Source organism: Nuphar pumila, chromosome 17 (genome assembly GCF_984573655.1).
Source record: "Nuphar pumila chromosome 17, dmNupPumi1.hap1.1, whole genome shotgun sequence".
NCBI classification, from domain to species: Eukaryota; Viridiplantae; Streptophyta; class Magnoliopsida; order Nymphaeales; family Nymphaeaceae; genus Nuphar; species Nuphar pumila.
This window is the reverse complement of record NC_143265.1, coordinates 17,722,352-17,747,814: the sequence shown is the minus strand read 5'-3', so window position 1 is coordinate 17,747,814 and position 25,463 is coordinate 17,722,352. Positions and strand designations below refer to the sequence as shown.

At 37.0% G+C, this 25,463-nt stretch overlaps 1 protein-coding gene across 4 annotated transcripts in view; it reads right to left on the bottom strand.

Annotated features, from left to right (window-relative positions):
- LOC149811737 (3-oxoacyl-[acyl-carrier-protein] reductase 4-like) overlaps positions 1 to 20,446 on the bottom strand; it is a 40,844-nt gene extending 20,398 nt beyond the window's left edge. For all 4 annotated transcript variants that reach the window (XR_016428544.1, XR_016428543.1, XR_016428545.1 and 1 more), the window contains exons 1-2: positions 20,172 to 20,446; positions 14,974 to 15,113 (exon numbers count right to left, since the gene is read on the bottom strand). Coding sequence is in view for 1 of the 4 variants with exons in the window: in XM_089993254.1 (XP_089849380.1) it covers positions 14,974 to 15,113; positions 20,172 to 20,349 (318 nt within the window). In the remaining 3 variants the exon portion in view is untranslated. The remainder of the gene's footprint in view (positions 1 to 14,973; positions 15,114 to 20,171) is intronic.
- Positions 20,447 to 25,463: the final 5,017 nt, after the last annotated feature.

Here is a 25,463-nt window from a genome sequence, read left to right as displayed (position 1 = left end):
GTTGTGTATGTTATGTACATATTGATTCATCTCTGCGAAATAAGTTTCAGGATAAGGCCGTTAAGTGCAGATTCGTTGGGTATGCGGATGAATACAAAGGCTATCGATGCTATGATCCTACTACAAAACGTATTAGGCCCTCTAGGAATGTTGTTTTTTATGAACAAAATTTTCAGGTAAATGACTCTGAAGCGTTGCCATCTCGAGAAGTAGAGGTATATGATCCATGAATGAGCGATCTTTTTGCTAATACAGAAGAAACATGTCAGGCGAATTGTACTTCCTTTGGCTTGAGCCGGGGGTTGGATGACTCACAGATGCGTGTTGAACCAACCCCAGTAGAACGCTTCTCTAGACAGATATACACTAGACGGGACAAAAATATAAAGCAGAGGAATGTGGAAAGCATCGCAAATGATCCGGCTCAAAGCTCGTCACGCATTAGGCATCCTATTCAACGATGGGTGAGTTATGAGACCTTTTCTCTTGATTTCCAGTTGTTTATGTCTCAGCTCACAAAACAGGATGAACTCACTTGCTTTAATCAAGCTCTTCAATCTCGTCATTGGACTGAAGCTAATGAACGAAGAAATGGAAGCACTTCATGAGTGCCAGACTTGGAAAATAGTACCTCGGCCAGAAGGAAAGAATGTAGTCGGCTCAAAATGGGTTTATAAAACAAAGTATAAGCCTGAATGAAGTATTGACAGATATAAAGCGCGACTTGTTGCTCGGGGATTCACACAACAATATGGTGAAGATTACGATGAAACTTTTAGTCCAGTGTTCAAAATGGATACAATTCGTGTCATCATATCCCTAGCAGTCGACCGAGGATGGAGGCTTAGCCAGATGGATGTTAAAAATGCATTCTTGCATGGAACTTTAAAGGAAGAAGTGTATATGGAGCAACCTCCTGGTTATGCCGAAAATGATCCTACTGCCTGGGTGTGCAAACTAAGGAAATCTCTGTATGGGTTGAAACAGGCGTCCCGTTCTTGGTTTGAAAGTTTCTCTATGCAAATTCAAAGCTATGGTTTTAGAAGATGCTCTCTGGACCACTCGCTCTTTATTTACCAAAAGACAGGCATCGTTATACTTCTTCTTATATATGTTGATGACATTGTGATAACTGGGAGCTCAAATAATCATGTGCAAGACGTGAAACAGTTTTTAATAAAAACTTTCAAGATGAAAGATTTAGGGGAGTTGAGGTACTTCTTTGGTGTGGAAGTTGACAGGCAACAAGACACATTGACACTCATGCAACAAAAATACACTTGATCTTCTAGAAAGAGCCGGGATGACGAATTGCAAACCAGTCAGCACTCCGAGTGTATTACATCAAAGGCTGAGCTCTGAAGATGGTCATCTCTGTGTCAACCCAACAACGTATAGAAGCCTTGTGGGGATGTTGTAGTACTTGACTTTTACCAGACCTGATATAGTTTATGCTGTCAATCAAGTATCCCAGTTTATGCATGCTCCAACGGAAGGTCATATGGAAGCTGTGAAGCGCATTTTACGATATTTAAAAGGAACTATAGGAGATGGACTTGTTTATCGCAAGAACGATAACCTGCATAGAGGGCATGAACTCATCACTTATACAGACGCAGATTGGGCAGGGGATCCAGATGAGAGACGATCTGTCTCTGGATATTGTGTATATATTGGACACAATTTAGTGTCCTGGAGTAGCAGAAAACAAAAGGCAGTGGCACGGTCAAGTACAGAGGCTGAATACAGGTCGATGGCTGCAGGCACGGCAGACGCTGTTAAAATGTATCTAATATATATATACTGTATATTACATCAATACCCGATAGGGGTATTTTTGTAATTTCACATAGTTGTTTTAGAAAACAACTATTTTCGAATTTCATAAAATGTAATTTTCTTTTTTTATTTTTTAGAATTCTTTTTTTGTATTTTTTGAGGACTAAAAGGGGCTCCAACCATAGAGTCGTTGGAGCCCCCAACGGTCACAAATGTGACCGTTGGGGGCTCCCAACGACTCTATGGGAGCCCCCTTTTGGCTCTCCTTTTGAGGCCCTTTGGCCCTCCTTTTTCCTCCTCTCCCTCTTGTATAAATAGGGGTGAACCCCTTGTGTATTTTCATTCTTGAGAGCTTTCTCTCTTCTCAATAAGAGGCTTTTTATATTGTTGCCTTCTTAAAGGCTTGTGCTTGTATTGTCCCTTTGTAGACTTATGATATTGTCTCTTTTATTCATTGTTGTAAATGCTTGTATGCACTCTTTATATTTCCGCAATATCTCATTACATGGTATTAGAGCCACTCGATTCTTGAAGGAAATGTGTGGTTCGTGTATCTCATATTTAGTGGACATCTTCCCACTTCTTGGCAACATCATGGAGACAAAGATTGACCTTTATTTCTGTTGAGAATAGGTGGTTTTATGTTAAGTTCTCTTATATTAGAGGCTTTCTGAATTTTTGTTCTCATAAGGGCTTATATGTAATTTTTTCTTTTTGCCTCTCTCTATTTAATATAGAGAGAAGCCCTAGCCTAATGATGGAATTGAGTTTTCTGTGCAGCCGTCTCTCTCTCTCTCTCTCTCTCTCTCTCTCTCTCTCTCTCTCTCTCTCTCTCTCTACACAGGTGGTTGCTTCCTCCTTCCACATGGTATCAAAGCTTACGATCCTAGGAGCGTGATCTACACCAGGAGCGTGACCCACATCAGGAGCGTGATCTGCTGCAACGATCTCGAACCAGGTGTGGATTTACTTTTTAGATCTGATGACAGATCTGGTCCAGATCTGTTATCAGATCTAATGACCAAATAGGGAGCGATATTCAGGTTTGGCTATCGTGCCCCTGTCGTGATTTGTATTTCTTCGTATGGTTGTTTGTTCTTTGAAGAAATGAACCTCCTGTGTTAGCAGTAGTGATTTACAGCATGCTGTCGTGAATGTCATGGTTGTCACGCTCTCTGTCGTCAGATCTAAGGATGGATCTCCTCCTGTCGTGATTCCCTGGAGCCGTAACCATTTCCTTTGAATATTTTTTTTCGTGGGGTTTGTTTTGTCATCTCCTGTCGTGATTCTCTGGAGATTGACGTGTTCCTGCTGGTGCGTGCTGTAGCTGTTGGTTGTTCATGTTGTTTGGCTTATGTGTTGCTGCGTTCCAGCATGCTGTTTGGCCTGCTGGTGCGTGCTGTAGTTGTTGGTTGTTCATGCTGTTTGGCTTCTGTTCAGCCGTAAGTTGTTGGCTTCTGTGTTGCTGCGTGATTCTGGATTTTTTTTTGTGTTTGCTGCGTATGATAGAGATATGATTGCTCTAGTTAATTGTCTTCTGAAGACTTATTGGTAGTTATGCTTTATATGTTTGGGGAACAGCAGTTGTCGTGTTCATCAGTGTTGCAACTCAATATTATTGTTGGCCGTGGTGTATTTGGTGCAGCTATCCCTTTGTCGTAACAGCAGCAGGAGTGATTACCTGCTGGTTGTGGACTGTTTTCTTGTTTGGAAACAGCGGGGCTGATTCCTTACAATGTTGAAAATTCTACTTGGATTCTTGCTATTCTAGTGAACAGTATGGCTGAAAATTCGAAAAGTGATTCTAAAATGGAACAGATTGGGGAGTATAAGGCTTTTGCCAACCCCTTCTCGTATGGCTCTTCTGTAAGGTTGAATGAAACCAACTATGCCAGGTGGTCCAGAACCTTTATGATGTCGGTATCTGGACATCGTCGAAAACACATTTTGTTGGAAGGCGAACCCACTGAGAAATTGGGAAAATATGTTACTTGGGATGAAGATAATGACATTGTTATGTCATGGATCATGAATAGTGTTGAACCCTATATTGCAGATGGATTGAACTACTATAATACAGCCAAACTGATGTGGGACAATCTTCGTGATACATACTCACAAGAAACGAATGTGAGTCGTATCCTACAAGTCGAACAGGAAATATATAACTTGCAACAGGGAGATCAGACCTTGGCCCAGTACTATGCCTTTGTCAAAGCTGCGTTTGAAAGACTTAATGCTCACAGGCCTCTTTGTTGCTCGAAGCAAAAGGATCATCAAGAACAAACCATGGTTGCTCGTTTTCCTACAAGTCTTTCTTCAGATTTCTCTGTTGCAAAAGTTCAAATGTTGACTGGATCAGATGTTCCCACTCTTGCTGATGCTTACAATCGTCTGAGTAGACTTGCTATCTCACTGCCACAATCTCAGCAAATAACTCAGTCATCTGCTCTTGTGGTTCCATCTAGTTATGGGTGTGGAAATATTCAAAATATCAGAGGACGAGGACGTGGACGTGGTATGGGTGGCAGAGGAAAACTTCAATGTACATACTGTGAAAAATCTGGACATTTAGAAGATCGTTGCTGGGATAAGCATGGTCGGCCAACCTCTTCTTCATCAAAGTCATATACTCCTAAAGCAAATGTGACTACTATCGAGGCTACAAATGTACAAAAGAATATCGCTGAAAATGACAGTAGTATCACCCTTAGTCGTGCGGAATATGAGGAGCTGATCGCACTTCGACCTTTGAGTTCCACTCCTCCTGTAGCTGGTGTTGCATATTCAACCGGAAATCATCTTCATCCGACTGATAGTAAGTGGGTTATTGACTCTGGTGCATCCAGACATTTGTGTGGCAATTCTCGTGTTTTTTCAGATCTAAAGGATATTAAGGCTCAGATTGCAGTCTCCTTAGCCGATGGGAGCTCCTCCCCAGTTGTTGGTCAGGGAAATATTTCTATATCCTCCTCATTACAGTTGAAAAATGCTCTTCATGCTCCAAATTTTCCTCAAAGTCTACTCTCTGTTAGTTGCCTTATAAAAGAACAAAACTGTAGAGTAATATTTGATCCAATGGGTTGTCATTTTCAGGATTTGCTGACGGGGAAGAAGATTGGTGGAGGCTATGAAGAAAATGGAATTTACTACCTACATCATCCAATGGGTACTGTTCATGCTGCAGTGGAACATTTATTCAATCCTGTTCAGTGGCATCGTCGTCTTGGTCATCCTTCATTGTCAAAGCTTCGGTCGGTCTTTCCTCAGATTCCTTCCACCACATCATTTCAGTGTGAGGCATGTCAATTGGGCAAGCATCATCGAAGTTCGTTTCCTTCGAGTCAGAGTCAGTCTAGTAATAAAGTTTTTGAACTTCTTCATGCAGATGTATGGGGTCCTAGTAAGATTCCTACTAGGACTCAGTGTCGTTATTATCTTGTTATTGTTGATGATTTCTCTAAGTTGTCATGGGTATTTTTAATAAAAGAACGATCTGAAGTTTCAAGTCTTATAAAATCCCTAATTCTTGAAATAAAAACTCAGTTTGAATCTATTGTCAAGATTGTTTGCACTGATAATGCTCTCGAGTTTAAATCAAAGGTCTGTTACAATTTTACCAAGATCATGGCATCCAACCCCAAACTTCCTGTGCCTATTCATCTCAACAAAATGGGGTGGTTGAGCGAAAACATCGACATCTCCTTGATGTTGCCAGGACCATTATGATTCAATCCAATGTTCCTGCGTCATACTGGGGTGATGCGATTACCACAGGTTGCTATCTGATCAACCGCATGCCTTCGTCTTCTGTGGGTGATCAAATTCCATTACATATCCTAAAACCTAATGCTCCTCTTTTCTCTTTATCTCCAAAAATATTTGGATGTGTTTGTTTTGTACACAAACTTGGCCCTGACCGTGATAAATTAGCCGCTTAAGCTACAAAATGCATATTTATCGGTTATCCAAAAAATCAAAAGGGCTATCGATGTTATGATCCTATTTCTCGCCAAGAGTATGTCAGTGCGGATGTATCTTTCCTGGAATCCTCTCCATATTACTCTATTTCCAGTTCCTCGCTGCAGGTTGATCCAGCTGAGTCTTTTCCATTACCTATACCTCCTTTTCCTTTGGAATCTGTGCCCCCATTACCGAACCAAACTTCATCCACGTCCAAATCTAATAATCCTCCATTGGTATATGTGGGTAGAGCTCCACTTCCGCAAGAGCCTTCATCTTCTTCTTCTCCTGAGGTAAGTTCTACTGACAATAGTGATCTCCAGGATGATGATAACAGGCCTATTGCTCTACGAAAGGGGACAAGACAATGTACCTTATATCCCATATTTCACTTTGTCTCCCATGCCCGCATTGGACATCAGATGAAGACTTTTATTTCAGCCTTATCTGCTGAAACTATTCCTCTGAACTATCAACAGGCAGAACTTGATACTCGCTGGAAGCTGGCTATGCAAGAAGAAATGACAGCCTTAATATCTCAGCATACCTGGGATCTGGTTGATTCCCCAGCTGATGCTGACATTGTTGGATGTAAATGGGTATATACAATAAAGTATAAATCTGATGGTTCTATTAAAAGGTACAAGGCCAGATTAGTCGCAAAAGGGTATACTCAGACATATGGAATTGACTTCTTTGAAACATTTTCTCCTGTTGCACGGATGGGTACCATTCGTCTTGTTCTCTCAGTAGCTGTTCAACATGGTTGGAGCTTGTGCCAATTAGATGTGAAAAATGCATTTCTATATGGGGATCTATCTGAGACAGTTTACATGCAACAACCTCCAGGGTTCGAGGTTGAGGGGGAGTGTCAGAAGGTGTGTAGATTGAGAAAGGCGATTTATGGTTTGAAACAAAGTCCTCGTGCATGGTTTCAAAAGTTGTTTGAAGTGATGTCAAGCTTTGGCTTTAATAGATCAGCAGCAGATCATACCATTTTTATAAAGAAAACTAGCTCAGGCATAGTTGTTATGGTAGTATATGTGGATGACATCATTCTTACAGGAGATGATGTGAAAGCTATTGAAGCCACAAAGGCTCATCTTCAAAAACACTTTGTTACAAAAGACCTTGGTTCACTCAGATATTTTCTGGGTATAGAAGTTGCTAGAGGCCGTGAAGGGATGATTTTGTCTCAACGGAAGTATGTTCTTGACTTATTAAAGGAAACGGGCATGTTGGGAGCTAAACCAGCTAATATTCCCATGGACCATAAAGTTCAGTTGTTTGAAGAAGGGGCAAAACCTGTTGATAGCAAAAGCTATCGCTCCCTAGTAGGGAAGTTATTATATGTAACTGTGACCAGGCCGGATATTGCTTTAGCAGTAAGCGAAGTTAGCCAGTTTATGGACAAACCAACTGAGGTACACTGGAATGCAGCCATAATGATTCTCAGATATCTAAAATCCTCTCATGGAAAGGGGTTATTGTTCAGGAAAGGTGGAACTCTGGAGATAGTTGCCTATTCTGATGCTGACTATGCTGAATCTGTAGTAGATAGAAAGTCTACCACAGGATTCTGTGTGTTTTTGGGAGACAACTTGATTTCATGGAGAAGTAAGAAACAAAATGTGGTTTCCAGGTCGAGTGCAGAATCAGAATATCGGGCTATGGCTCAAACAGCTGCTGAATTGATATGGGTTCGCACTGTTCTTCATGATCTCCAGGTGAAGGTTACCTCTCCAATGACAATGATGTGCGATAACAAAGCGGCAACATATATAGCAAACAATCTTGTCTTTCATGAGAGAACAAAGCACATTGAGGTTGATTGTCACTATGTAAGAGATATGATTCAAGCTGGTCATATCACAACCAAATACCTAAAGTCGGAAGACCAAGTTGCAGATATGTTTACAAAACCTCTTGCTAGGCCAAACTTCTCAAAATGTTGTGACAAACTGAGCATGATTGATATCTATGCTCCAGCTTGAGGGGCAGTGTTGAGAATAGGTGGTTTTATGTTAAGTTCTCTTATATTAGAGGCTTTCTGAATTTTTGTTCTCATAAGGGCTTATATATAATTTTTCCTTTTTGCCTCTCTCTATTTAATATAAAGAGAAGCCCTAGCCTAATGATGGAATTGAGTTTTCTGTGCAGCCGTCTCTCTCTCTCTCTCTCTCTCTCTCTCTCTCTACACAGGTGGTTGCTTCCTACTTCCACACTTTCAAGCTCAATGGAAAGAATTATATGATGTGGGCATCGGCAATGGAAAATAATCTCAAAGGAAAGAAGCTTTAGGGTTTTGTCATAGGGACCGTTCCGGAACCAAAGCTTATGCTCACGAAGATGGAAGAAGGTCAAGAAAAGGCTCTTGAGAGAGATGCTCGCCTCAAGGCCATTAAAAGTCATCAAAAGGAAGTGAAAGATTGGGAAATCAATCACGCAAAAATCCTTGCATGGTTTATGAACAATGTGGAGCTTAAGGTATGTGCTAATATAGCTAAATTTCGTAGAGCCAATGAGGCTTGGTCCTTTATGAGGGGTATGTATACCCAAAAGGATCTTGCAAGAGCATACTTCTTGCAAGAAAAGATTAGAACCACCAAGCAAGGTGATTCTAGCATTCAAGACTATTATAGTGCCCTAAACCCACTATGGGATGAATTGGCTCTCTTGGAGCCAAAATGGGTTTCTATGGAATATATTGATTTAAGGCAAAAACAAATGGAACAAGAACGATTGTTTCAATTTCTTTTTGGGCTACGTCCCGAATTTGAGCAAGTGAGATCTTCACTTCTCCATAGATCTATTTTTCCTCCTATTGAGGATGCTATTGCCGAAATCACTCAAGAGGAGACAAGGCTTGGCATGAGTAAGCATGTTGATGAAGTCCTTGCCGTATCAAAACCGGGTAACAATGTTAGAACCTATAAGCCTCCTCATTTTGGGAAACAAGAAAACTACAATGAAGGAAGAAAAATGATTGTTTGTCATTATTGCAATGAGCCGGGTCACATTAGACCCGCTTGTCCAAAGCTTATTAGAACCTTCAAGCCTAAAGTGGCCTCTCTTGAAGAAACCACCACCAAGGAAGATGAAGGCAAGAACAATGACATTAAAGAAACTCTTGGACAAATATCTATGGCTCTCCAACAAATGCTAAAAGTTTCTTCCTCCACATCGGGTGCGGCTATTGCTTCATCATCATCACCCGGTACGTATTCTTGGATCCTTGACTCGGGAGCTTCTTTTCATATGACCCCTCATGAAAATGCACTTAGTGATGTTTGCACCAATTCAAAGGACTCTTGTGTCTCTACGGCCGATGAAACTTTTTTGAAAATTTCAAGTATTGGCTCTTTTAAAGATTCACAAAATTTTTGTGTTCCAAAAGTAAGAGTTGTTCCCAAACTAAATTTAAACCTATTTTCGGTTTCTCAAATTGCCGACCATGGATGTGAAATATCTTTCTCATCTAATGGTTGCTTTGTGCAGGATCTCCGGTCCGGGAAGCGGATTGGGCAAGGCCATAGAAAGGGAGACCTCTATTATATGGACCATCTTGATCTCCCTACAAACTTTTTTTGTTCTTATGTCCAAGAAAAAAACATGGAAACTTGGCATAAAAGACTTGGTCATCCAAGTTATTCCAAAATGTATCTCTTTCCTTTTGGAAACAAATTTTGTAAGGAAAAAAAATTAATTGCAAAGATTGCAGTTTTGGAAAAATGAAGTCTATTCAATTTCCAACTAGAACTTTTCTCTCATCAAGGCCTTTTGAATTGGTGCATTCGGATGTTTGGGAGCCTTCTCCGGTTATGTCTAAAGGGGGCTATTCATATTATGTTACGTTTATTGATGACTTTACTCGGTATGTTTGAGTTTATTTTCTTAGTCATAAGTCGGAAGTATTTACTTTCTTTAAAGACTTTCATAAAAAGGTTCAAAATCAATTTCAAAGTAACATATCTATTTTAAGATCCGATTCCGGTGGCGAATACTTATCTCACGAATTCCAAAGTTATTTAACCCAAAATGGCATTTGTCATCAAAAGTCATGTCCTAGGACTCCTCAACAAAATGGCCTAGTGGAAAGGAAACATAGGCACATTATAGAAACCGCTAGAACATTACTTGTTTCTAGGAATATTTCAAAGAAGTTTTGGGCCGAAGCCGTTCTAACCTCAACCTATCTAATCAATAGAATGCCCTCTTCTAAGTTAAAAAATGCTTCTCCCTATGAAAAACTCTTTAAATTTTCACCCGATTTCAATCGTCTTCGTATTTTTTGTTGCAAATATTTTGTCCTACTACATAAAAGGGATAAGTTATCTCCAAAAGCTATTGAATGTGTTTTTTTGGGATATGGTGAAAATCAAAAAGGGTATAGATGTTATGATTTTAAGAATGATAAACTATATATTTCAAAAGATGTAACATTTCTATAAGAAGAAAATGGTTTTGATAAAATAGAAGAAACAAATGAAATTGATTCTGTATTCTTATATGATCTTATTGATGACATACAAGAAGATTTTCTTGAAAACATAGACGATACTCGTAAGGTATCCCCTCTTGACATAACACTCTCAAATGATAGTGATTCAAATATAAATGTTCATGATAGTGATACCAATATAAATGTTTACTCAAGAAGAAATCAAGAAAATCCTATTAGTGCCCTCGAAAAATACTCTCAAATTTCTAAATCCACTGAGGAACCACAAGTTAGGCATTCTTCTAGAATATCAATACCCCCAAATAGGTTTGTATCCTATGATTCCTTAACTCCCAACTATCAGGCATGTCTAATAACCCTACATTCTTATTTTGAACCGGCCCACTATAATCAAGCTAAATCTATACCTCATTGGGTTGAAGCAATGGAAGTTGAACTAAATGCTTTAAAAAAGGCCAATACTTGGGAAATAGTTAATCTACCCTCACACAAAAAACCTATTGGTTGTCGCTGGGTCTTCAAAGTTAAAACTAAAAGCAATGGCTCTTTAGAACGATATAAAGCTAGATTAGTTGCTAAGGGATACTCTCAAGAATATGGCATTGATTACGAAGAAACATTCGCTCCCGTAGCTCGAATGACTAGTGCCAGGACCTTAATAGTTGTCGCATCAACCAAAAAATGGCATATTTATCAACTTGACATCAAAAATGCATTTTTAAATGGAAGTTTAAGTGAAGAAGTTTATATGGATCCGCCACCCGAAATAAATATTAAGCAAGGTCAAACACTTCGGCTTTTGAAGGCCTTGTATGGTCTTAAACAAGCCCCTAAGGCTTGGTATGATCGTTTCAATGATATCATGATAAAGTTAGGATTTCACTCTTGTTATACTGACACTGCTCTTTTTGTTAAACATGCAGGTTCTAGTATCATAATTTTGTTGCTTTATGTTGATGATATGATTATCACTGAGAATGATCAAAGTAGTATTATCAATGTTAAAAATATGTTAAAAGATAATTTTGATATGTCTGACTTAGGTTTTCTCAGATATTTTCTTGGCATTGAGGTTTCATATTCCCCTAGAGGATATATTTTGTCACAGATGAAGCTTGCTGCAGATATATGTTCTAAGTCTGGGATTTCTGATGATAAGAAAGTAAAGACTCCCGAGGTTATTAATGCCAAATTGCGGTTGGAGGATGGGATTCTTCTGAAAGATCCCACACCTTACAGACAACTCATTGGGTCTCTTACCTATTTAACCATCACCAGACCAGATATCACTCATGTGGTTCACTCAGTTAGCCAATTTCAGCATGCTCCTACAACTGTGCATATGAGTGTTGTTCTCTGAATCATCCGCTATATTCGAAATACTATCAATAAAGGGCTATTTTTATCCTCCTCTTCTTCCTTGAATCTTCTTACTTATACTGATGCGGATTGGAGAGGTAATCCCAATGATCGAGTCTCAACTACTGGTTTTTGTGTCTTTTTAGGAGACTCTTTGATTGTCTGGCGATGCAAGAAGCAGCAGAAAGTTTCACTATCATCCACTGAAGCTGAGTACCGAGTTATGGCAACCACGACAATGGAACTTGTATGGCTTCGCAGTTTGCTTAAAGACATGAGAGTTGATATTACCGAAGCCTCAAAGCTATCTTGCGACAACAAGAGTGTCATCTATATTGCGAGCAATCATACTTTTCATGAACGTACAAAACATATCGAAATGGATTGCCACTATGTTCGTGACGAATTCTTACGAGGAACTATTGCTCTGCCATATGTCACTTCAGAATATCAGTTGGCGGACTTCTTCACTAAAGCTCTTCCGGCTCCTCGCTTCATGTTTCTTCTTGGCAAACTTTTTGTCATTTCCCCGTAAAGTTTGAGGGGGGTGTTAAAATGTATCTAATATATATATATATATATATATATATATATATATATATATATATATATATATATATATATATATATATATATATATATATATATACTGTATATTACATCAATACCCGATAGGGGTATTTTTGTAATTTCACATAGTTGTTTTAGAAAACAACTATTTTCGAATTTCATAAAATGTAATTTTCTTTTTTTATTTTTTAGAATTCTTTTTTTGTATTTTTTGAGGACTAAAAGGGGCTCCAACCATAGAGTCGTTGGAGCCCCCAACGGTCACAAATGTGACCGTTGGGGGCTCCCAACGACTCTATGGGAGCCCCCTTTTGGCTCTCCTTTTGAGGCCCTTTGGCCCTCCTTTTTCCTCCTCTCCCTCTTGTATAAATAGGGGTGAACCCCTTGTGTATTTTCATTCTTGAGAGCTTTCTCTCTTCTCAATAAGAGGCTTTTTATATTGTTGCCTTCTTAAAGGCTTGTGCTTGTATTGTCCCTTTGTGGACTTGTGATATTGTCTCTTTTATTCATTGTTGTAAATGCTTGTATGCACTCTTTATATTTCCGCAATATCTCATTACAAACGCTACATGGATTAGACACTTATTGAGTGATCTTGGAGAGACAATTATTCGATCATTTCTTTTATGTGACAATCAAAGCGCAATAAACATTGCATGTAATCCTATTCAGCATAGCAGAACGAAGCACATTGAGATTGATCAACATTTTATACGGCAGAAAGTCGAGATGAAGGAGATAGAACTACATCATGTTCGAACAGAAGATCAAGTGGCAGACTTGTTTACCAAGGGGTTAACAGGACATCAATTTTGGTATTTGAAGAGCAAGTTGTACATGCTCCAGGACCACGTACAACTTGAGGGAGGGTGTTAAAATATGGTATGCGTGTGGATCTGGATTCAGATCCATACGCACGTTATGTTCTAACTTTTAACACATGCTCAATGCCATTTCATTAATGGCATGTCTGTAATTTTTCCAGCTATTGTATTTTTCCCTATTTATAATGTTTAGGGCTGGGAGGTTGGGTTATCGTGCGCTGCCCCTAGCCATTGTGAATCTCCCTCTTCTCTCTCTCTCTTTTCTTAGTTTCTGCAGTGAAGGTTGAGCCCACACAGAATCTTTTACGTTGTAGGGGTCCAATGACTTTATGTGGACCCCTCTCAAATGAATAAAAAAAGAGAAAAAAGTTGAAAAAAGAAAGTACAAAAAAGAAAAGAAAGGAAAAGCATATTCAAAAAGTGAATATGTGTATTTACAGGGAAATGACTATTTTACCCCTAGTGGGCATTACAAAAATTATATATATATATATATATAGATATAGATATATATATAGAGAGGGAAGGACACATAGACATATATATGTATATGTGTCACAATCTATATATATATATATATATATATATACAGGAAAGATGATATAATTTAACAAGTATCACATCTCAAAATTCAAAAGAAAATTTCATAATTCAACTAAACTTCAACAAAGAGTCACTTTCTAACAATTCAACAACCTAACACAAACAAGCGTAAATCTTGATATAGACAGATTAAGAATGTCACCCAAATTTTTTTCTCAGATGCTAACTTATTTTAGGTTTTCATGGAAATTGAGAAATACCAATGCAAGCTCCTGGAGCGCCCAAAAAAAAAACATTGTGCAGAATCAAAGGAGTTTCCACGTCTGAGAAGCCCAAGCTCTAATAGCATGAAATAGGGAACATGTGAGCAAACAATGCAAAACTAATTTAACTAAATTGAAAAAAGGCATAAGGTTCTTGCAAACACAATACTGTCCAATGAGTTTGCGGAAGGACAAACATACCTATTAGTGACAAATGGTACCATAAAAATATTAAGAACAGGGCAAGGAAAAAAAAGATGCATCTGTATTAAAATATATCTATATATATAACAACTATATGACTGTATATATCAACATATATTAGTGTAAAATAATTCATTCAATACACAACTGTAAGATCATGAGAACTACAAGAAAAAAAATTTAGAACATGATGCAATAATCATGTTCCATGATAGGCTTCATAAAGACTTAAAGTCAATCAAATAAGAACTCAATAAAACAGGTGAATATTGCTCGTTTAGAAAACATAATGAAACAAATAAAAATGGTGTTAGTGCCTTTAATTCCATGGTGCCACAATTATCCTCCTTTAAGACATCACACATTGATGTTTAAAACTTTAAATATAATAAAACATTGAAATGCTAACCATGGTTTTCTTTCAAATAATTTCTTAAATAAATAAAATGCCGTGCCATTGATAACAAGCTTTTCCAGACAATAAAAACTACATCAGTTGTTTCTCCCAGTGACTGATAGAGACACCTATTAAGCACCACCATTATACAGAGCCTCTTTATAGTAGATGACCCATAAATTCGACAATAAAAAAGAAGAAACATAATATTATGAAGACATAGCGCCTTCAAATATTACAATAATAAGGCAGGCACTTATCAAGAAAGAAATAGCTTTCATTTTATAGAGTTATTTATAAAACCGCTATTTCCAAATGAAAATCAATTACCTTGTTTTAGTCTCTTAAAAGCAATCCTAATTGATTTCACTTTCCCAACGGCAAGAGGAAGAACTAAAACAGTATAGAAAGAACAAACTGTAGTTTGTCATGTAGTAAATTTCTGCATATCAAAGTTTCAGTATGAAAACTTTACGCTATGATGCCAGTTGAAGTTCTAATATTAGATAATCATGTCATAGAAGAATGCACACTGTGTGCAACATTTATTGCTACAGCTTTTTTCTTTAGAAAGCCATTATATGAACACAAGAGGAGACAACCATGAACCTTGCAGCCTGATCTTCCTAGCGCCAGTGCAGTTGCCTTCCCAATTCCCCTGGAAGCTCCAGTAACAATGGCTACAGGAGCTTCCACACCTTGAGAAGTTTCAGTCTTTGCTTCCTCTATGGTAGCCACAGCTCTTATTCCTACATGGAAAATTGCATTCATAAGACTTTCATCCAAGATAATAATGCACAAAAATACAGATTTAGAAAAAAATAAATGCAAGGAGAAAATAAAACCTGTAAAAAGGTTTTGAAACTTATGCATGCAAACATCATCAAATACCACATTAGGCATGGGATGAAAATGCTGAATGAAAGCATCCACTGCCACATGGAACAACAAACTTTATCAGCCATTAAGAACAGCTGATACCCGCATGAAGTTTAACTTTTATGCAAGTGAACTGCACGCATCACAAGAGACCTCCTCACTTGGTATAATTGTTTACACCGAGAAGTGGGAAGCAGTTTGTTCTTTTCCCCAGAAGTCTTCGATTAAATAGCATTAAACAAAAAATATGCACCAATGACTTAGCCCTTTTTAATAAAAAGGACAACCAACATAAAGATTTCAAAACGTTTAATGGAGAATGACATGATTGGTTCTACTCTATTAGACCTTATATTCAATCTACAAACAAAATTAGGCTAAGAATCAAAACTATAGTAGCCAGAACCCAGAAGCAATGACAGGACCTGCATCAAGAGTATCTATGTTGCCAATCTTACATAGAAAATGCCTGAAAATTACAAAGTTAAAGGAAGCATGATTCAATTGTAGGAGAATCCCGCTATTACAATTGAGACACTAAAGATATATTGACAAAGCAAATGAAAAAATTAATAATCATACCAACACTGACTCATAAGAAAGGAATCTAAAATATTGCAATCCTAGAAAGTTAAACACAATGGATTAATGTTCAATTTTCAGACTGAATTAATAGTATTATATGATGACCTACAAGCTCAAAGGGTAGTCAAGCATCATATTTAACATGTATATTAAAGTCTGGTCTCAACAAAGTATGATAATGCACTTTGATACAAATACTACTAGTGCTTACCAAAGAACTCATCGTTTGCCAAGATAAATAACATCTGCATCAAGCTCCCTAATTATAAAAGAAAATAACTCCTCTTGCTTTGACAGTAAAATGGTAAAGGAAAAATGTGTTCATAAGCAATCAAATAATAACAAGGATAACCGGTTTGGCCTCATGGGCGTCTTAGCTTTCAAAAGAAAATAATATGAAATAAGTCAATCAATATGAAGTTGATCTTCCCAAAACATACAGTGATGAACCTTTAAAAAATCCAAGCATCCCTTATTCCATGAAGTGAAAAGCAGTTGGCACGCCCAACCCCAAGACACACACTTAACATGCTGGATAATGAACAAAAGGAAACTGATATTTTTTTGAACAAAAAAGCCTTTACAACTTGAAACACATTGGAAAAGAAAAAAGTAAGCGGATATTTGTGACTGTCATGTGTGTGTGCATATCAACCTATGTCACACGGATATTCCATTTTGGCCCCCATATCCTGTCCCCTTATATACTAGACATATTCAAAACTTCATAAAAATGGACGTATCCCGGTATTTGTAGCCGTATCTGTGATATAGATATCAACATATCCATAACTATTGTTGGTTGATTTAGTGATGGAGTTCTAACCAATCATACAAGTATCAAGACTACTCATGAGATGCCACTAGGGCCAGAATCATCATAGAGAATACTTTAGTCTGATAATGCCATGTATAATTTACCCAGAAATAGAATAAAGTCCATTTTCTAGAAAATGGTAAGGGCTCAGTAGAAATTAGTTAACAAACGATTGCTCCTTGAAAAACAAAGATTAGAATGTAACATACAACTCCCATAAATATAGGAATTCAACATCCAGATAGACTAAAAAAATTCCAATCAGAAGGAAACATTTGAGAAACCAAGATCACTGGCATTCATCTATCAGTGCATGAAAATACAATTTGACATCCAATAGTGAATATTCATATCTTATTAACTTCAGTTCATGACAACGTTGTTGAGAAATTCGGTTTTGATGTCACATAATATGATACACTGTCTCATTTGATTTTATATGATATGATAATATGTCCTCTTGAAATAATGTTATATTATGACTGAATATGTTTTGCCTTAAATCTAACGAGTATTTGATGCAAGGATATCTCACCAAATAAGGATGGAGACTTCCTGTTCAAATACAACTATGGTGCAATCATACTCCTTGAAGAAAAAGCTTGATGAGCCATGCTTTCCTAAAGTTCAAATGAAGAGATCGGCTACCTCAAGATGAAGACTTTTTTCTTCTTTAGAGTCATATGTAACATAACCTTCAGAAACTTGCATATTGCATATTACATACTCATTCATAAACACTATATCATAAAAGTATACGATAGTTTCAAAAAGCTCCTTTTTGAAAACTAATATTGTACCTTCGTACAACCTTTCATAAAAAAGATATTTTGTCATATAATAATTGTACCTTATACTATATACAAGACAACATGAAAAAAGGAATGTAGGAAAAAGACAAAAACATAACATCGACTACATGGAGAAAACAAATATAATATGTTTTTGAAAAGACTTTAGTTTCCCTCTTTAAAGAAATATTTTTTATAAGAAGAAGACAAAAACATAAAAACGACTACATAAGAAAAACAAATAAAATATGTCTTTGAAAAGACTTTAGTTATCTTCTTTAATGAAATATTTCTTAATACAAGAAGAAGACAAAAACATAAATCGGCTACACAAAAGAAAAACAAATAAAATATGTTTTTGAAAGGACTCTAGTTACTTTTTCTCATAACCATAGAATGTCGACTTACTTGAAGTCATCATTCTCTTTACAAAGCATTAAATGCCTCCTGTAACAAATCCTTGTTAATATCCTTCTCAAAGAATGTCGACCTTCTTTTGGTCCTCATTCTCTCTGGAGACTTTGAAATACACAACATAAAGAAAACACTTGACATGACTATGTACAAATAAATATCTCAAAGCACTCATAGTACTTACACTCATTTAAAGTAAAGAAGTACTAATGTACCTCAAATCATTAATTAGAATAAAGACAAAACTACAACCCAACGTTCAATGTACTATTGTAAGAAATAGACTTTTTACATAAAATATGTATTACCTAAAATATTACAACGACTAGTGTACCCTCTATTTCACCTTTATGGAAAAAGGCATTCTCGAACTTCTCTAAAAGATGCTTTTGAAATGACCTAACATTTCACATTTCAAAAAGTTACAATTCCAAAATGTAACGACTACTTTTTATAAGTTATATAAACACACACAAATAAACTATTCGAACAATGGAATGAAATAGACGTGTGAGCTTACAAAGAGAAAAAATTCTATTCGTGATTTGAAAAGAGAGCCTTGAAAAAGAAAGAGAAAAAGAAAAAGAAAGAAAAGAGAAAAAGTCAAGTCCAGCTCTTTGACAAAGAGTATCCTCTGAGTGACAAACAGAACATTCTTAGAATCCTTCATTCGTGCATTCATATCATTCTGAAGGTTCTATAGGAAGTATTGTAACTCTGTTATTCACTGTATTCCTTCTTTGTTTAAAGAAGTAGACCTCTGTGAAAGAGGGTGTTGCCCTTCTCTGTTGAGAGAAGAAGACCTTTTGGGAAGAGGGTGTTGTACTATTTATCCGGTGACTCGGATGTTATAGTGGAAATCTCAAGTGGTTTGCTTGGGGACTGGATGTAGGTCTGGATATTGACCGAACCAGTATAACTTATGTGTTTTATGTGTTGTGCCTTATTGCTTAATTATTTTATTTTATCGATCATTATCATATTTCACTATTCACCCCCCCCCCCTCTAGTGGAATTTCAAACGTTACTCTGATAGAATCACAGATGGGTGACTAAATTTTGTTAAACCCAACAACCATACACAAAGTATAGACATTTACAACCCAGATATGCCTTTCATAGATGCAGATCAAAGAAAGGAAGATAAATAGATATCAAACAATTAGAAAATCCATAAACCTCCCCAAATTACTTTAAACATACATATTATCTTAGTTAGTCAGGTTGTTATTACAAAAGCATGCATCTCATGCAGAGTTCCTGGATTATGTTTTTGAGTCACCTAATGATAAACTAAGACTCCAGATCTTTAAAATGGCTTTAGGACTGGGAAACAAAAAACAAAAACAAAAGAGTCACAAAATGCTTAATTTATTTTCACCATTACAACGGATGCTTCCTAACATTATAAGAGGAATCAGCCTTTCGCCTCAAATAAAGCACATCTCAAGGAAGAAAAAAAAACATCTTTGAATTTCCAGATATTACTATTGATAACGTCCAAAATTAAGACAGGGATGACAGATATGACTGACAAGTATCCTTTCCAAAATCGCCAATCCACTCTAGTAGCACAAAAGGAACACTAACAAATAGCTCAGATCATCAAACTTAGTAAATGCCTAGAGTATTGCCCTAATAGGCATCTCCAACAATCTCCATGCTGAAGTTAACTCAAACTCCCAAATATGACGTTAACGTGGGCTATACAACATTAAAAGGTCACCAATTGAGATCAAGCTGTCTAGGCAGTGTAGAAAATAAAATGGTATTGGCATCTCAACCCACAAAACCTGGCTCATATCCCACCTTCTGCTCGTGTAGCAACCATTAGACTAAACCGGATATTGATGTCATGAAAACATAAATAAAATCTTTCTCAGACCATATTTCCTTCGTTTGCATGTGGGCATGTGAAGCTAAAAAAGAAAACAGATTGTGTGCATGAAGGATCTAGAAAGGTAAACATTCATCGTAATTTACCTCATGACTGAACATACAAATTTTAAGTGAGAGTAGCCAACTAAAGATGCAAAAATGCAGCTCAAATCTGACACCAAATACACAACTTAAACCAAAAACAGAGGAAAAGGGGAAAACAAAAGGAAGAACGAAGAAAACGAATCCGCCCATCCAAAAAATTCCACACACCATGAGTAAAAACTAAACGAATAATTAACATAAAAAATAGAAAGAAACAAGAAACCAAAAAGACCACCACACCCACCACCAGAAATCAACAAAAATCATCAATACCAACATGAAAACCCGCATAATACCACCAAATCTCAAACACACACAAAAGGAAACCGCTCAAATACCAGAAATTCTCAGAGAAGAGACGGGTTTGCAGAACAATCTCGGCAAAACATGAAGTTGGTTCGATCGGAACGGGGTCCTAAGATGGGAAGGAGCTATCATATGGCTTGAAACACAAGATTTCGAGAGGATTCCTGTGGGCTTGAAGATGACTGAGGAGGAGGAAGAGGAGATGGCCATAGCTCTGGCAATGCTGCTGTGGAGGAAGTACGCCAGGTGGGGAAAGAGATGCAAAGAAATGAAGGTGGGTAGGCGTCAATTAAAGGTCGAGATGGTCGGTGGCGAAGGCAATCTGACTATAAAGACCATTTTTTCAAGCAAAGCATAGGGAACACGCAAAGAGCGTGGATAACCAACGCTACCTTTTTCTCCTCTACTTTGTCAAAAGTAAAAACACGCATAAACACTATTTTGTTACCACTTGGGGTCCGTTTGCTTGTCACGGAAAGTGGCACTTTCCGCGGAAACGCATCGACGGGCGTTTGTTTCCGCGAGACCCACAGCGGCCATACAAACACAGGCTTTCCTTTTCTTGCAGTAAAGGAACTTGTTTTCTGGTCCGATTCAGTTTCTGCGGAAGAGGAAACCATGGATTTCGTGACGTGATGTACCAGATCTCACTTTTAGGTGATTTACCAACTCATTTTTTATTTATTTTTTGAGTTATGTATTCAAAAAAAAAAATTATGTTTGATTGTTTTTTGGTATTGTTCAAATGTGATTTAAAATCACATTAAATTATGGAGTGTCAACCTATCCAATAGACTCAGGTTAAACCAGATTTGAGAAGTTGGTACCAGGTTCGGACTAAGGTGATACCAGACCCAAACCAGATTTGAGAAATTGGTATCAGGGTCAGACTCCAGTCCAATCGGACTCTCAATAAGAGAAATCATACCTGAATCTTATAAGCATTGCATGAACCAGACCCAAACCATACCCTATAAAATAATATATTTTATCTTTTTTACATTGAAAAATTGCAAATCTTAATCGAAACTTGGGTCAAGCTCAGGTCTGATATGAAATTTTATAAATCATACCCGGCTCCACCCTTCAAGTCCAACCCAATTTCTAATCGGACCTTTTTGTGATTTCTCTATTTTTTCATGTACTCGTTTGTTCTTTCAAATTCTGATGGTACCATGAGACTCACTTAATTTTAGAAATCTGATGGAGGTATGTTTGTGTAGCATGCTTGGAATCCGTGACTGACAAACCATTGTTATGACACGGTTGATCTCTGCTCATCACTGGAGGAAAGGCACTCATTCTTTTTTAAAGACAAGCTGGGGTTAGGCAGACCCCTGCCAGTTAAACTCGTCTTGCAAAACAAACCCCACTTCTAAAAAAAGTGGATCGATTTTCATATCTGCATTTCGATAAAGAAAAAAATCCATATCTACAATAATCAAAATTTTGAATTATGTTTTTGCAAATACTCTATTGCCCTCATGCCATGAAAAATTTCAAGTTGAAGTGAATCACAATTTCCATGAATAATATTCAAGAAAATAATTTTGAATACGACACAATGTTGATGCATTTTCATTTTCAATTGATATAATTGATGCATTTTCGTTTTCAATTGATATAATTGATTAGTTTTAAAATAATATTCTTTTATATTTAAATGTTAACATGCTTTAGTATAGTGATTATACTTTTTAATTTAAGTGCTTATAGTAAAGTTTGTTAGCACATATTGTTGTTAAAGGAAGCTTAACTCCAATAAACATATTTAAAATTTGGTTAGGGCTGTAACCATGTCTGTAATCTCAGTCATACCTGGATATGAACTATAACCTGAGCCAAGATAAGACCCAAATGGTGATTGTACCGAAACCCATGGGTCTAGATTTTTCACCCATAGCCGGACCTGGACACAAAATTGAATCAAATTGGGTCGGATCTATTTTCTACACCCATTAAAATGGACATATTCAAGACCAAATCCAGTATGTACCCAAACCCATGAACCTATATGGGTCCGTAATTTTCAACCATACGTAGATTGGACCTAAACTTAAATCAAATTGGTTGGTGTTCGAGCCTAATTTTAATTAGATCCAACTGAAAATTAGTCTTACAGGACCCGACCCAGTTACACCCCTAGTTGTGCCTCCCAAGTCGGGCCTTGAAACTGGATCAAGTCACTAAGCTTGTGCTTTTGTGGTTGAATTTGTTGGGTTTCTTTCTTTATGGAGACATTTATCTAGAAAAGTGGGATAGGACATAGGAAATTGATTAGTGATACTCATTGCAAAGCCTTTATTCATCCCACATTTTTTGGATATATGGGAGCATCCAAACCCCTGCTAGTCTATGTTTTCCTATCCTTATATATCCCGGTTTGGGTCCACTCACTAAGTTGGCTTGCAAGAATTGCAAAACTCACTCAAGCTGGCCAGGCAGGATTGGCCTTGTGTAGTAGAGGTGCAAACGAATTGGGCATAATCAGATATCCAATACAAATCTAAAATTTTATTTTCCTAATTCAGATACTTAAAATAAGATGACAATTTGCATTTGGATCAGATACAGATTTGCTTTTTCAATTATTCCTCTTTTGGATTGGATTCAGATCAGTATTTTATGTTGAATCTAATATGGATTCGGATCAAAATCCAACCTGATTGCATTTTTTTAACATGTGAAAAGCTTGTTTTTAGTCTTTCTCACTGGATCCAGTATTACCACATGTATTTCAGATCTAGATTCAAACCTACCTCATCGCATATGATTCGGATCTGCTGTTTATCTTGCCTTGTAGGCTTGGAAGCAATACCCATGCATATATAATTAAGCTCTATACCTGGACTCTTTATAGTCTACAAGATTGCTTTTCATCTGATCTAATAGTGATGTTTTCTTGGATGCCTTGAAATTCTCTAAAATTTCATGTCTTCTGCAACTTGCAGGAACATGAAACTTTCAGGAAGTTTCAAGTCTTTTTGGCATCCCAGACGGGCCTTAATGCAACTGAAGGTGCAAGTCCTGATCTTGTGGGATGAAGGCTCAAATTACAGGTTTCCATGGGTCGGGTATGACCGGATCCCAAACCATACCTGGCCCCATAGAATCCGTGCTTGGTAATAAAGAAAGGGGTGCGGCGTTGGTTTACCAAAATTTTATACCAGCACAGGTTACCCGAGTTCCCATTAGGACTTACAATTTTTTTAATTTAATATATATTTATATATATAGGAAAACTGAAATATGCAAACTAACAAAATATGTAAAACTGGTATGAATCAAGAATTTTATAGTTTTTTTTGCAAATCTAACCCTCCATATGCATTCGGCGTGGTCCATTTGCTTGGAAACGTCTATTGGATCATCATAATCAGATAAAAAAATATGATTAAATGTTTTTTTTTATAATTACATATTTACAAAAAATTTGAGCCATTGATTTTCAAGCCTTAATAAATCCTTCTTATAATTGGATGATCTAAGAGTCTGTTTTTATAAAAATCATGCATTTAGATCACATTTGTATTGTGAAATTTTAGAAAAAAAAAAACTATGAAAATCTGGGTGCATACCAGTTTACATATTTGACTGGTTTACATATTTTAGTTATTTTAAAACCCTAGTTTTCCTATGGTAAGCATGGTCAGACCCAGACTCTTGCTAGAAAGAGTTAAATATGGGTCCCAACTCATTGTCCGGTGAAAGTCTGACCTGTTGACACCCTTAGTCGAGGTCAGTGCAGTCACAAGACTCACAACCGATAAAAATGTGTCTTTCCAGGTAAAGCAAAGCTACGATATTACACTGGGTTTCATACGTGACGTAGATAGGGATGCACTGTTCTGTCTTGTACTGGTTGGGGGTGTGACGCACAGTCCCGTCCAAGAAAGGATCCTGTAAAACGCTCTCAGCGTTTACAACCACAAACCCCACACAGCGGATCCTCTCTCGTCCCGCCCTGTCCACGCACCCAAAAGAAAATTTGTTTTATTTTTATTTGTCAAGTATCTGGCAGTGTCCGTCTTCCGCTGTTCTGTTGGGGATGGAACAGCAGAGGAGCATAAACATACATAAAATTATTTTTTAATATTATTTTAATGAATTTGACACATGTCATGTTCTGATTGACATATAATATTTTTTAATTATTTTTTGACCGATTCAGAATGATTGACTTGAGTATTCGGCTGGTTCACCAAAATCATTAGCCAAACGATACAGGGCCGATACCACAACATTGGATAAAACCTCTGATATCCACCCCAGCCCACCAGGGAATGCACCCAACTTCGACTTTGGGATGCATTCATGGGTTACTAACTCGTGATGTCTTGTCAACTTGGTGACCTTCACAAGTCGCCGAATGAGTAGAGCCCGTATGGGCCATAATGACATAATTTTTTTATGGAAAATGATAATTTGCTATAATTTTAAAAAGAAATCTTATAATTTTTTATATTCTCTTGATGTTTAAAATTGTAAATATTCAATATCGTTAGGACACTTTCACCCTTTGTAATTATAAATATAGGCATTTTTGCGATAAAATTATATCGCCTTTCGAATATCTCCAACACCCACTTAAATCCAGAATTGCAGATTTTTTATGCGAATTTAAACCTCACGAACACACATAAATTTATTTGCGAAATCTCGGTGAAATTGAAACCACAAAAATTATAAATATCTTACTCTTTTGCATATATTTTGCATAAATATATTTGTGAAACTCTTACCACTAATTTCGCAAATAGCTTACCTTTGCATATATTGAACGCGAAGTTATTTGCAAATTTTTAGATATCCTAAATATTGTACTTACATATTTATGAAATTATGACAAATATGCAAATAAATATTTTTTATAAATTTCTCGAATCATATATAAACCCGCTAGTTATTTTCGCATGTAACAAACCAAATAACAGTTTTTCACCATTTACCATTCTTGAGATTTACCAACTTGACGGATTTGTAGACTCTAAACAGGTTTGATCCCAACTAATCAGACAGGTTGGAGGTCACCTCCAACAGGGTCCTAAGATGCGTTGACATCAGAAAAAACTTTTCCAGCATTTACCAATTCATATGGAAGTTTTGCGAGATTTGATAGAGCATTAGGGATTCTTGCATCACTATGGAAACACTTTCCACATGTTTGCCAAAAAATGGTTTTGCCATTGCAAAAAACAAATTCCTCTTGTGAATAGCGTTGAAATGTATTTGTATGGGATAAACAATCACAACCGAGAACCCAAAAGATGTGATTGTTGCTCACAAGATGAGTTTTGTGTGTGACCAACTTTCACAGAATTCCA